This window comes from Xenia sp. Carnegie-2017, unplaced genomic scaffold (genome assembly GCF_021976095.1).
Source record: "Xenia sp. Carnegie-2017 unplaced genomic scaffold, XeniaSp_v1 HiC_scaffold_3, whole genome shotgun sequence".
Taxonomy (NCBI): domain Eukaryota; kingdom Metazoa; phylum Cnidaria; class Anthozoa; order Malacalcyonacea; family Xeniidae; genus Xenia; species Xenia sp. Carnegie-2017.
In genome coordinates, this window is record NW_025813493.1 from 1,519,920 (window position 1) to 1,532,842 (window position 12,923).

The following is a 12,923-nucleotide window of genomic DNA, read 5'->3' on the forward strand; positions in this document are numbered from 1 at the left end:
TGTTGACATATGGATGATGTTAAAGCGTTGATTCAGATTTGACATACGTTGATAAAGTCTAACATTATGCTATCTCTAATCAATATTTACTTCTCTTTTCAACTAAAAATCTTTTTCGTGTATTTAGAAAAACGATTTGCTGCAATGTCAGCATTAAGTAACTTTATTTGAATACTGAATGGGAATATGGAGACACTGAAGTCAGTATTTCTAATAGAGTGCGTTTACATTTGACGTCAAAGCGAGCCTGTGTCCACAATTAAATATTTCTCTTTAGCTGTAGCAGAAGCAATCAAATCGTATATGGAAACAGATCTTGGAACCACCAAAACGAAGTATTTATTTGAAATGAAGTGAATATTTGTTTTTTGTTCAAGTACAAAGTTTTACAAGTTTAATTATAATTCGTGCATCAATAAGTTAATATAATTTCTTGGCAGAGATAGATTTGCCTTTGAGGTATTGTACGTATTGTTTTGTTCTAAACGTTTTTACGATCTTTAGATAATACATCTCCCAATTTTACAAATTTTTTATTCACATTTTAACAGCAGTTTATTTTGACGTATTTATGAGATAATAATTCCGGAGACAGCAGGAGGCAGTATTGCTGATTGGAACACATACACGAAACTCCACATAAAGACAAGAGCACATGACGAAACGTCACTTGCTATTAATAAATGATATAAAACCGAATGCCTATGGCTGGTTTGAAAACTATCTGCTGGGCTATAATCTTTATGTTGAGAATTTGTTTCTTTCCTGGCATGTCACTGGCAACAATATTCGCGAATACATTAATTCAACGTGTAATTATCTGCTGAAACTAACCAATTATTCCTAATAGTCAAACATGAAATTACTCGTTACAATTGATAAGTTGGACAATATAAATTTCAAATGCACATTTGAACTAAGCACATTAATAGAGCTTGAGTATTTTTGTCTACATGCGAAGCCTTTGGACATTGATTACTTTTCATAAGATGGCAAAATTTACTTATGTCTTACTGACGATTAGTTGCATAGCTGTTATTGTGCAAAGGTAAGCATTGATTGTACTCGAAGTAGAATTTACTGAATCATTATATAATTAATTTTCTTAAATGCTGTCAAAGATATTTCAGTAGATGTTTCATTTCCAAGGCATACCATTTTCAAATTTCAAATGGATGTTTTTGTATCGAATCAATAATTCACTATGGAGCTTCAACTTCACATAGTAATATGTGTTTTGAAATTATTAGTGATAAACCCATAATGGTATTGACAGCAATAATTTGGAACGAAAATAAGGCTGTTCCGGGCAAACACCACTTTTGATTACATGGAAATAAACATTTCCTTATTTGATTTATTAAACAAACTTGAAATTTGGTAAAGCATTTTTAAACTGATTGAAATTAAAAAGGGATTCATGCGCATACAGGCAACATGGACGGCAGAAAGAGTGGCTAAGTGGGCTGCTGTCCCCTCAATAATTCAGAGGGAGGCTAAGCCACCCCCAATCAAAGAGCTACGGTCATCAATATTATTCCCGTAAAATATGTTTATGTTTGACACGGGAAAATCATCGACATAGATTGACTCTTAAATATTTACAGCCATTTTGAAAGCTTGCTCCTCCTATAGACTTCATTTAAGTTAATGGTAGGAAGAAAATCGCGCCAAATTTGTTATTAGAACATGGCGTAAATGCAATGGCAATATGGTGTAGTCTAAAATCAATAGCTTTTCAATAGTCTGGACCGAAGCAAAAAAAGCAAAAAATTATATTATTTGTGAGTTCGACTACAACTACAAAAGTAAAAATGCCACGCCCCTATCAAGATATTTGTTGTTATCCAGTCTCCCCTCCCCCTCCCTAATGCGAAACATCTTCCGTCGCCACGACAAGGCAAACATTCCAATAGAACTGCTAAAGTAACGATGGTTGCACATATGTTGACAGAGAACTGCAAACGTCTTGACAGTGTTGATTGAAGATTTGATAGTTGATATAGTTGCAATTCCTATGATTAAAGTGCTTGCAGGTTTGACTGTCAAGACTGGTGCTGGTTTTCTTGTTGAGCTGGTTTCAAACTTGTTGTTGGAGATTTTAGGCGGCTCAATAGTTGAGGAAATTACTGGTTCAAATAAACCGACGATTAATAGTATTTGCTACTATTTATTGTTTTCTTCAATCACAATTTTAGCATTTTTTGGCAGCTTGTTTTTTTAACCCATAGTGATCTGTCACTTTTGATGAGTAAACTAGTCATTGGCTCCTTTTGTTTATAAATCAATCATCAAACACTGTCTCATCATTTCTAACAACATACGAGCAAAATGTCTTTAACGTCGAACTCTTTAACTTCTTTCCTTTCTTCAAATTATTCAAAAATTAGCAAGTTATTGTAAATTTCTAGAGCAAGGATGTGCGATTTGAGCTGTAATTCCTTTTAAGAGTGAATTAATACTTCATGTTACTACGTTATTTGTGTCTTACAATTTTTATGAATAACTAGGAAATTTACAAATGTTATGGCTGAATGGTATCCCTCAATTTGTTAATATACCTACTTGCTAGCCACCCTGCTTAAGGGATTTGACATTTGCTCCCTTTATTGGCGTACGTATATTCTACTTGTGATGTAACTTTGAACTCTTTCCATAGCTAACCTGGAAATTAATCGAGTTTCATTGGCTTAATGATTAGGAGACACATGTCTTGAGCTTGGAGTTAAGCCCCTTCTAAACGTCGAACTTTACATGAGCCGAATGCATTGAAGACAAAAAAAATTAGATCAATTTTCTAACTATCTTTTTTTTTAATTCATTTGGCTCATGTAAAATGCGACGTTCGAAATGGGCCTTAAATGATTTTTGAAACACAATTAACATAGGCCCGTTCATTACATATAGCTAGCTAGAGTGTCCTTCATATTAAAATAGAAGAAATTCCACGATACGAGTTTTTGAATGTCCTATATTGTCATTTCAGCGGAGGAAGTTTGAAAAATGAAAAAGAAGATGATTTAAATGATGATTTCTCAGCACTCAGCCTCGACATGAAACGCTCCTTGAAATCTAGTCAAAGAAATTTAAAATTGAAGATACAAACTGCAGTACTAAAAGGGCTGTTCAAAAAACTTCAAACACATCAGAAAAATTTACACACGCAGGGCAAATACCTTAAAACTTTTAAGTTAATGCTTCAATCAAAAATCAATAAAACACAAGCACAAACGTCGAAAAAAAATAAATTTGAATCACAAATTATGAAACTATCATTAAAAATAAAAGCACTTGCTGCACATATAGCGCCCATTCAAGCACAGGTGAAAAATCTTGGAAAACAATTGAAAACTTTTTATCTGGAAAATAGCAAACTCACTGGAAAATCACGAAAAGGTAAGAATAATTAAGAAAAAGACTAGAGAGACATTTAATTATTATTATAAGTAATGCATATTATGGCAGGTATAAACAAGTATATTACTTATTTCTGCTAATTTACAATGAAAAGACTGCGCAGATCTCTACAAGATTGGTGAAAACAAGAGCGGAGTTTATCAAATTGATCCTGATGGTCAAGGTAGTTTCAAAGTCTACTGTGACATGACGTCATCTGGTGGCGGTTGGACTGTGTTTCAAAGAAATGAACTTAAAGGCGAAAACTTCTATCGAGGTTGGAAAGAGTATAAACATGGATTTGGTGATCTGAAAGGCGAATTCTGGCTTGGATTAGACAAAATATACCGACTAACGACTGCCAGAAAAAATAAACTTCGTATTGATTTGACAAACAAGTCAGGAGTCAAACGATATGCTGCATATGGTTATTTTGCTGTAAAGAATGAAGCACATAAATATCAGTTGAGTGTTGGAAAATACTCAGGTATGAAAGAAATTTGACAAAAAAGAGTTAGTTTTAATGATAGTGATTTTAATGACAAGGTGCAGTGTACAAAATAAACTGCTCCGGCTGCCACGCTTCCTATATCGGCAGGAACTTAAACATCAGACTTACTGAACACAAACGAGCTACACAGAGACAAGGCAAAAGCAATCACCGACTGACCAAACGCAACATTGCCTGAATTTCGGCAAAATTTATTGCTTTCAGCCCTGACTATAGACAACGGCTTACATTAGAAAGTTAGTATACCAACTTGGAACAAGCCCTCTAAACAGATCACAACAATTACCGGCCCCTTACAAACGACTCAGGCCCCGTCTACACGTATTTCGATTCGCTCGTATCCGCAAACATTTTGCTCTGGATTCAAAACTTTACGCGTTCACACGTATGCAAACTTGATGCGTTTTTGTGTGTCCACACGTAGCCGCGAGAACGATGCAAATACCCAACTATTGCTGAAAGAGCATGCGCTTTTACGAATAATGAGCTGGCTATGAATTATCCGACAAATACTACCGCTTAAAGCTTATCAGAGAAAAAAGTAAGAATGAATGTTTTGTTTGGACAGATGATACAGTGGACCTTTTATTAAGTGTTGTTTTCGAATATAAAATAGCGAAAATGTTTAATGACAAATTTCTGGAAACTGGCATTGAAAGGAGCCGTATCTGATGGTTCTCTTTCACAATTCTTTTGATAATGTAAGACGTCAATAGTCATTTGCATAAACCCAACTATGCTCAAAAATAGCGCAGTAAAAATCAAAAGAAACACTTTAGGCACTATTTTAATCCATATAAATGCATGGATTAAAATAGTGATTAATGTGGATCGGATTAGGGTAGCCGTGGGTGGGTAGATATTATACCTCATCGAATTACATCAGCGTTTTTAAATCATTCCGGCTACAGTGCGTCCAAACGTGTCAGGCTTCGATGCATTTTCAAAAGTTTTCACTCTGGAAACCGTTTTCAAAAGTTTGCGATTACAATATGCGTTTTCACTGGATAGGTGTGGACGATAAGTGTAACCGCATTAAAATGTTTGCGGATACAAACGAATCCGTAAACGTGCGGACGGGGCCTCACTCACAATACAAACAAACAAGCAACAAACACCTTACTTTAGACTAATCCACCATAACAATACACAATTGAGACCCACACACTTACACATTTTCTGTACACACAATACGAGGACGTAAGAACCAGATAACAAATACGTCTAACCTGACGTTTACACCTCGATTGACTCTGAAAATGACTAACGCTAAGATTGTCAAAACGTCAGTCAACATCAATACCAACAGTCCTTCTCTGGACTCTACTAACGTAGATGATCTACATCCACAAACATTTGATGATAGTTGTTAGCGTAGACAGATTCTATGTTTGGGGTTCATGTAAAAAGCTATAATTTTGAAACGAATGAAAGCGGTGTAAATTTTAATTTGTGACGTTTCAATGGTTCGTGCATTATGTTCAAGCAATGTTTACATGAGAACTTTTAAAAAAGGAATGAACATAAAAAACTTAAAGGTTTTTAAGGTCACGATTGCAACTATTTGCGCTGTAGTTGTGAACTTAACTTAAAAATTAAAGAAATGCATTTACAGATAGGAAAATATCTTGAAACATAAACGACGCACAGACGTAAATTATAAATACATATAAATAAGGAACAAAATTCAAGCCGACCAGGTTTCATGCATCCGTACGTTTCTTTAAAGCGTTTTCCAATAACCGAGTTCTTTCTAGTTCATCAGTACGTTGGTATGAGTGTCGATATGTGTATCCAATGCGTGTACCATTTCGTCATTTGTTTTCCTCCGAAATTAAAAAAGTATGTCGGCAAAAGCTGAATCCGAAATTCATTTTTCGTTTGTCAAGTTATTGTGCATTAGTGAAAAATTTCTTTTTTCATACATATATTCTTGTATTTACTATATTTTTGAAAGCACTTTGCTGTGTTTTGATAATTATTATAAGAATTCACTTTCCCTCTGGTTTATCCCTGGTCACTATTCTAAGATGGAAATGTCTTGCAATTCAGTGACGATGTGAGTTTAGAGATCAAAGAGCTTTTATAGATCATTAATTTAGGGGAGTAAGGTCACAGAATAAAAATATACTGAAGGGTCACTCGTGTCGCAACTTTTGATGTTTTTGTCTTCACGCATGTTGTTACGCGCATATCGGCTGCCATTATTCCAGCCAGTCGATAAGGATCTTTTACTTTTTCCCAACCTTCATAAAATGATCCGAAGTCATTTCTTAAGTCAAAATATTCTCGAATTCATTTTTCATAAATGACATCATGTAATTTTACGGAGTTTTAATGGTGAGAAACCCTATGATCAACTGGTTGGAAGAGTGGCTGACGTGAGGACGTGTTGCACACGTTAGTGACCCTTGTGCATAATCATTCGTCTGTGGTAGGGTGATAAAAAGAGGATAGTGGAGTCATCAAAAGAAGCTCTATGACCTGATGTGTTAGTATGAGATAATATGTTGGATGTAGAAAGTAACAGACAATTTTTAGTGTAAAGACGAAACGTTTCTTTAAATAAATTCTTATTTGTTATTCAAATGGCTATGCTAAAAGGTACATAAATTTATCAAGAAGCATCTTTGGAGATAGTTTACCAAAGCTGTATTTTCAGTCTGTGGAGTATGGTATAATCTTTCGAATGTTCGTTTAGACGAATACGAACACTGACTATTTTATAAGTATCATATAAGTATTTTTTCAAACTAGTTTTTCCACAGGTTTTTCACACTTGTTGTGTCACGTGTCACCCTCTTTTAATAAAGTTTCATCATCATCATTATCATTCTTTATCACCTGGTGTTAAATGTTATTTCCTATTTAATATTATATAGTGACGAACAAGATCGAACCTTGCATATTATTTATTAGTTAGTGCTTATATGCTTCTTTAGCCAAGACTAGTTTGGTTACACTTACTTTATCGTCATTTGTTTAAAGAGTCACTTTGAGCATTTCATCTATTTTTGCTACTTATGACAAGATATTAAATATTATAAAGGAAGAAACAATTTGCTGAGGGTTTTGAGATTGACTTGTATGACATGTGGTTGTCTTTTATGGGAGGACGATAACCTTTTTATTCACTTTTGAATTTGAATGTACACACATTATCTTGAGCTTCGTCCAGAATTTAATAAATAGGATAGACTTTTTTATTAGTATTGTTCTCATAATTTGCAAACATCGCAAGTGTATGTTTTAAACGAACCGCATGCGTACAAAATTATTTGTCTTATGAATTTATTATGGTTCAACTTTGTAAACACAACAAGAATAAACAGACATTACTTCTTTTTAGGTAATATTCGAGATTCACTTTACGAGCATAATGGCATGAAGTTTACGACAAAAGATTCAGATAATGATAAACGTAATAATGGGAACTGTGCTAAACAATCTAGAGGTGGTTGGTGGTTTCATAGTTGTTATAGTGCCTTGTTGTGCAGTAATCATATATGGTGGAGTAGTTGGGGTGGTTCTATGAAGTTCGGTGAAATGAAAATCAAACCGTAAATACTCTCTCATAAAATTTTGCGTTCTTGACTTTGATTTCCTTATAATATTTATTACTATTGTAAAATATGTTATGTAGCTTGTCTTAATGCTTTTAAACCTGTTGAAAAGAATTGATGTTTCTAAAATGTTGTTGAAGTATGAAAATTGGGTGCATCTTATCAAGTAGTAAAAAACGCGTATTTTTGGTTGTTGTGATTAACCTGGCAATAAACTTGCACTGTGTCAATGCTTTATATCATTTATTCAGGCTATTAAATTTCAGTAAAACCACGTAATATATTTTATAGCAGATAGATTCACAAAATAATTAGTTAGTGGACCTGGGATTGCTCAAACAAAAAATGTTGGTGCATTTAGTCACATTTATCTTCTAAAACTCGACCTTAGCTTCTATGTACAAATGATGTGATACGTTTTCGTTCAAAAATCATAATTACAAAGTGTACATGATTATTTTCTTTGCGATCTATGAAATTTGACTAAACAACAGTGGATTCCTCTAGAGTAACGGTTTCTGCAAAGATGATAGCTACCAGTTGTTTCTACTGCATCCTTTATTCATTACGTAATAAAGTGACCAAAAAATTATTAAAAAGCAGTGACTAGCTAATACCAAGAATATTGGAGATTACTAAGTTCAATCTATCAGCAGCTGCTATGTGAAGAACGAATGAAGCTGTGGTAGTTTTCAACAGTTATGTAGCCAGCCTGCTGATTTATTCCTACTATACAAATTTTGAAAGATTTACCATCAATTATTACATTACAAATCTATTTTTCTCACGGTCCATGACAAGAATATTAGCATTGCTGGGGTAAAAATCGTGCTGGCTACACTGCTGGATTTCAAAATAGCTAGGCAATGCTTTGTAAGTTATGCCTTGTTTTTTTCCTGAAACATTAACATCATGGACGCAGACTGGTTGCAATATGAATTGTCTGAGAGTAAAGCATGAAAAGGCAAATTGCACATGGGTGTTTACAAGTCATACAAGGCAAGAAAGATTTATGGCATTGAAAATTTTGCAACTTGTGCAGACTCCTTATTTTTACAAACTAAATCAGACAACAGACAGACAGCCTAAAGCGCACCATAAAGAAAAAGCTTAAAAATGTAGTGATCTTCTTGTCTGGCCAATGAATGTACTGAAGACAGTTTTAATAACAGCATTTTTTTTCGGAGGGGGAGGAAGATGGTTTGAAAGTTTTGAAAGAAGGCAAAATTCTCCTTTAAACCTAGTTACATAGTCTGTAAAATCAGTTAACAGTTTAGTGGAGTGTACACAGTTGTTGAAAACAATTGATCTCAACCAGATAATTCAGATAAAAATGAGTTATATATAAAGAATACAAAAAATGCAGCTTAATGAGTAAGTACGGAACAATAAACGTTTTTCCAAAAAAACAATTGAGTGCAAGGCTTTGAAATCATGAAATAACACTATGAGTTTGTGCATGTTAGTTTTGACAGATTTGCAATAGTCACATTTTTATTGACTTGAGAGAAAATAACATGTCAATGCTAGATAAATGCTTGTTAGACAAAGTTGCAGTGGCGCCTTCGCTATTTCTGCACATTTGAATAGTTCTCGAGCGTAAAGTAAATAAGATATTTTTCCTTGAATATTTAAATCAATGAAGCATTCCAAAATATGTTTGCGAAATTTTAGAACTTAAAACTTACAATTGATGAGTTTCTTGCTCATGAACACTGACTATTCTTGAAATAATTTGTCAGGCTAAGTGTACAAACACATGCAACTTTTTCACTTACACCCGTTTTTTTTTTTTAATTGACTAGTTTCCATCATAGTTACTGGAAGCAATAATAAAATTTATGGAGCAACATTGCATAAAATTTTTTTGACCTTTTGAGCTCTGTCGATTTTCAAAAATCCTACAAAAGAAAGTCCTCGGCTATCATGGAAAAGAGAGAAACATGGAATACATCCAATAAAAATGTAATCAATACCTATAGAAGTGTTTAATACAGAAAAATCTTACATCACGATTCACAAAACTGGCGAAATAAAGGTAACAGTCTACAATTTCCTTAGGATAATGCTTCGAGCAAAATGATTTGTTTATATTTTTTCGTCATGCAAGGACAGTTTTCATTGACATAACTATTATTTTATTGGCATACACCACACAAATACGCAAATTTGGAATGCGATATTTTCATTTAACAAGGAATAAATATCATTGTCCTACTATAAACTTGGACAAAATCTGATCATTGGCCAGTGAGGAAACTAGAGAATACTACAAAGACAAGAAAGATGGTCCTGCACCTGTCATTGATGTTGTCAGAGCTGTAAGTGTTGACGGTTTTGTTCTTGAGGATTAGCAAAGAACAAATCGTTTATTTCATTGGTCTATTTGGCGTCTTATCCCAACACAATAATTTGTCTTAAAAGAAATTGTAGAAATGGGTAAACACAATATGAAATAACTTAAATGCTGTATTATATACAGCACCGAGTTTACTGAACTCATTTTCATATTTCTAAATCTTCGAGGCTTGAGCACCAGTGAATTGCAAATGATAAAATTGCTGTTAGTATAGTAGATTCATGATGCATAATGTTTATCATTTTATTTTGTCAAATAAAAACAATGAAACGCGTGCATTGATTGGTCTAGAGCTGTTTTTGCATTAGCCTGTGCAAAACACATCTGAGCTCAAACAATCAAATCGATCAATCAGTCAAAGAGAATTTGCAAATCGATCACGAATACATTTTAGAGGAAAAATTAAAATGCATGTCTTTCGCATTATTTTATTTTATAAAAGAAATAAAAGATGTTTTTCGTGTTTGCACTGGCTTATGCAAACCTCGCAGACGTTTGTGAGAACTCTCGAGCATGTGCAACCTTCGGTCTAGGGCTTGCACTGATCAACTCTCGAGTTCTCCCAAGGGTCTCCTCGGTTTGCATAAGCCTGTGCAAACACAGTAAACATCTTTTATTTCTTAAATGTAAAAACATTGTTACCCGACTGTTTCACATTTAACTGTTTTATGTTCAAAATTCATTGTGTTATATTTCTGTGGAATTTTTTATTTGGAGTTTTATAATCATACTATTTGGAAAAATTTTGTTGTTGATAATTATTTTATTTCTAGGGCTATTTCAAAGTACTGGGAAAAGGTCTACTCCCCAAACAACCAGTAATTGTAAAGGCGAAATTTTTCAGCCGCAAGGCCGAAGAAAAAATTAAAGAAGTTGGCGGAGCCTGCATTCTGGTGGCGTGATTAAATAAATTATTCATTACAACTTTTGTCTTTGTTTTTATTTAATGCGAATCGTGTAGAGCGCATTTTCTGCTTGTGTTTGTCGTAATTTGCATTAAACTATCAATTTTTAAAGAAAGGGTAAGCGAATGAAAGCTGAGTCGTGTCCAAAGGAATGCATTGTTAAATGCCTTTTTTCACATAACATAAAAGTTTCTGCATTTTTCCCCCACTTTATCTTCATTGCGAATGGGCTCATAAACATCACTGGCTATCGCTTCTTTTTTCAGAATTAGCGTCTACTTTGTGACATTCCTTAATAAATTCAAACGTGAACTAATCCCATCTAAACACGTGACTTCATTTGGTTTCACTCGGTTCGTACAAGAGCATTATAATAAAGTTCCTTAGCATTTCTACGTTTGTCGGCGTGTTTACGTCTTACTTTTTCATCGTGGTCTTCTTGCCAATGTTTCTGTCAATGATGGCTCAGATCGATCGTTTTGTCGACATTATTTAACCTGCAACTTGCGACATTATAGACATACTTTTTTGGGTAATGTTTTAAAATATTTAGGTTTTACTTTCCTACAATTTGGCAAATGGAACAATTTAAACAAAAGCATACAATGTTGATGCAAAATGTTTTCATGTTAATTTTGGTAAACACCGCCACTTGAAAAGAAATAAAATTTTAAGAATATCCCTGTTTTATCCCTTCGATCCTTGTTTTATCCCCAGATCCGTGTTTTATCCTCTCATCCGTGTTTTATCTACACATCCGTGGTTATACCGGTCACAAACCCGGTACTGCACAAACTCAACGACAGTGAGTTGAAGGAATATAGTAAGAAAGAATATAGCAAATGGTTTTAGTATGATTGCATGCTATAGTTTAATTCACGCCTTGTACATTTTGTCTCAATTTAAATAATTTTCGTTATTTGCTTCATGTATTATAAGAAAATGAACGAAAGAAGATGACAGGTGTCATTTTATGTTATTCATGAAATACTAAACCTAATGATTGAGGAAGCTATAATTCTTCAGGTTGAAGGATTTTTCTCAGCTGTAGGTGTTACTTTGTTGTTTTTCATGATCACTCTGGAGTTTGAAAACCTGTTTATCACCTTATGAGTTATGCCTGCATTTTTGTTAAACACTCTTATACTATATCTTTTTAATGAAATTTTATTCCTCAACGCATTCTATTAAATATAAGTTCTATGTATTTTAAGATCATAAAACTTGAAGAATGACATAATTTTCTCTTTAAAAATGCCTTTCTCTTTTTTAGTGATATAGTGCTTTTACGCTTCACCTGTTGTTGGTTATTTGCACTTTCATCTACGTCTTACAATAAAATTGACGTTTGTTTTTTATTAAGCTTATTTATTGTAATGATGACATCTATAATCAAAACAGCACGTCATTGTCCTGTAAAAGCTTTTAATTTCAGTCCATGCTTTGAAGTAAAAATATTTTTCGCGCATTAACGCTAACATCATACAGCTAGCGAGAATCATAGCGTGATGCCATATTGCAGAGAAAGCTGCAATATGGCATCACGCTAGCGTGGATGCGTTGTAAACTGTCTTTCGCACTGATTAGGTCAGCAATTACTGCGATACGAGGAAGTCGATCTGCCTCAACTCACGAACATGCTTTAAATATTGACCTAGGTAATTGGGAAAGTTGTCTTTACATTTGACTGTCCCTTTATCATGGATATTTTTAAACACTGATTTTAGTCATATTTGATTTAGTTTTTAAATATTTATATTTGTAATAGATAATAATGATCATACAGCTAAATATCGCTTAAAGAACCTATTATATTGCTCAAGCCAGAATTAATCTTAAACCACAAAACAAAACAGAACTCTGCATGTAAAACTGTCAAATAATTTTAAAATGAGGTTTCTTGCAAAAGTTTTTAAACTAGAAACGTTTGTAGCTAATTAATACAGACCAGGTGGCTTTATTGATCATTAACAAAAATATGTGAAACGAAGACATATTCCAGTACTTTAATAATTTATAGCTCAGTTTTACCTTAATGGGTTGTCTATCACATGGGATATAAATATCTCTAAAAGCTTAAAAATATCTCTACAAGCTTAAAAATTATCTGTACAGGCTTACACATGTTGAAATTAAAGAAAAATTGCCATTTATGGCCTGTCGCAGAATTCGTTGAGTTCATCCCAGAA

General features: G+C 33.6%; 1 protein-coding gene and 1 long non-coding RNA gene across 2 annotated transcripts; both read left to right on the forward strand.

The window, feature by feature from the left end:
• The first annotated feature begins 902 nt into the window (after positions 1-902).
• Positions 903-7,700, forward strand: LOC124455024 (angiopoietin-related protein 7-like). Its single transcript, XM_047005772.1, has 4 exons — positions 903-1,048; positions 2,987-3,396; positions 3,512-3,883; positions 7,257-7,700. The coding sequence occupies exons 1-4, from the start codon at positions 954-956 to the stop codon at positions 7,469-7,471; spliced, it is 1,092 nt and encodes a 363-aa protein (XP_046861728.1). The 5' UTR covers positions 903-953; the 3' UTR covers positions 7,472-7,700.
• A 1,939-nt stretch (positions 7,701-9,639) lies between these two features.
• LOC124455030 lies at positions 9,640-10,753 on the forward strand. The gene is made up of 2 exons (XR_006951665.1): positions 9,640-9,791; positions 10,603-10,753. It is a non-coding gene; the product is annotated as an uncharacterized LOC124455030 (long non-coding RNA).
• The last annotated feature ends 2,170 nt before the right edge of the window (positions 10,754-12,923 follow it).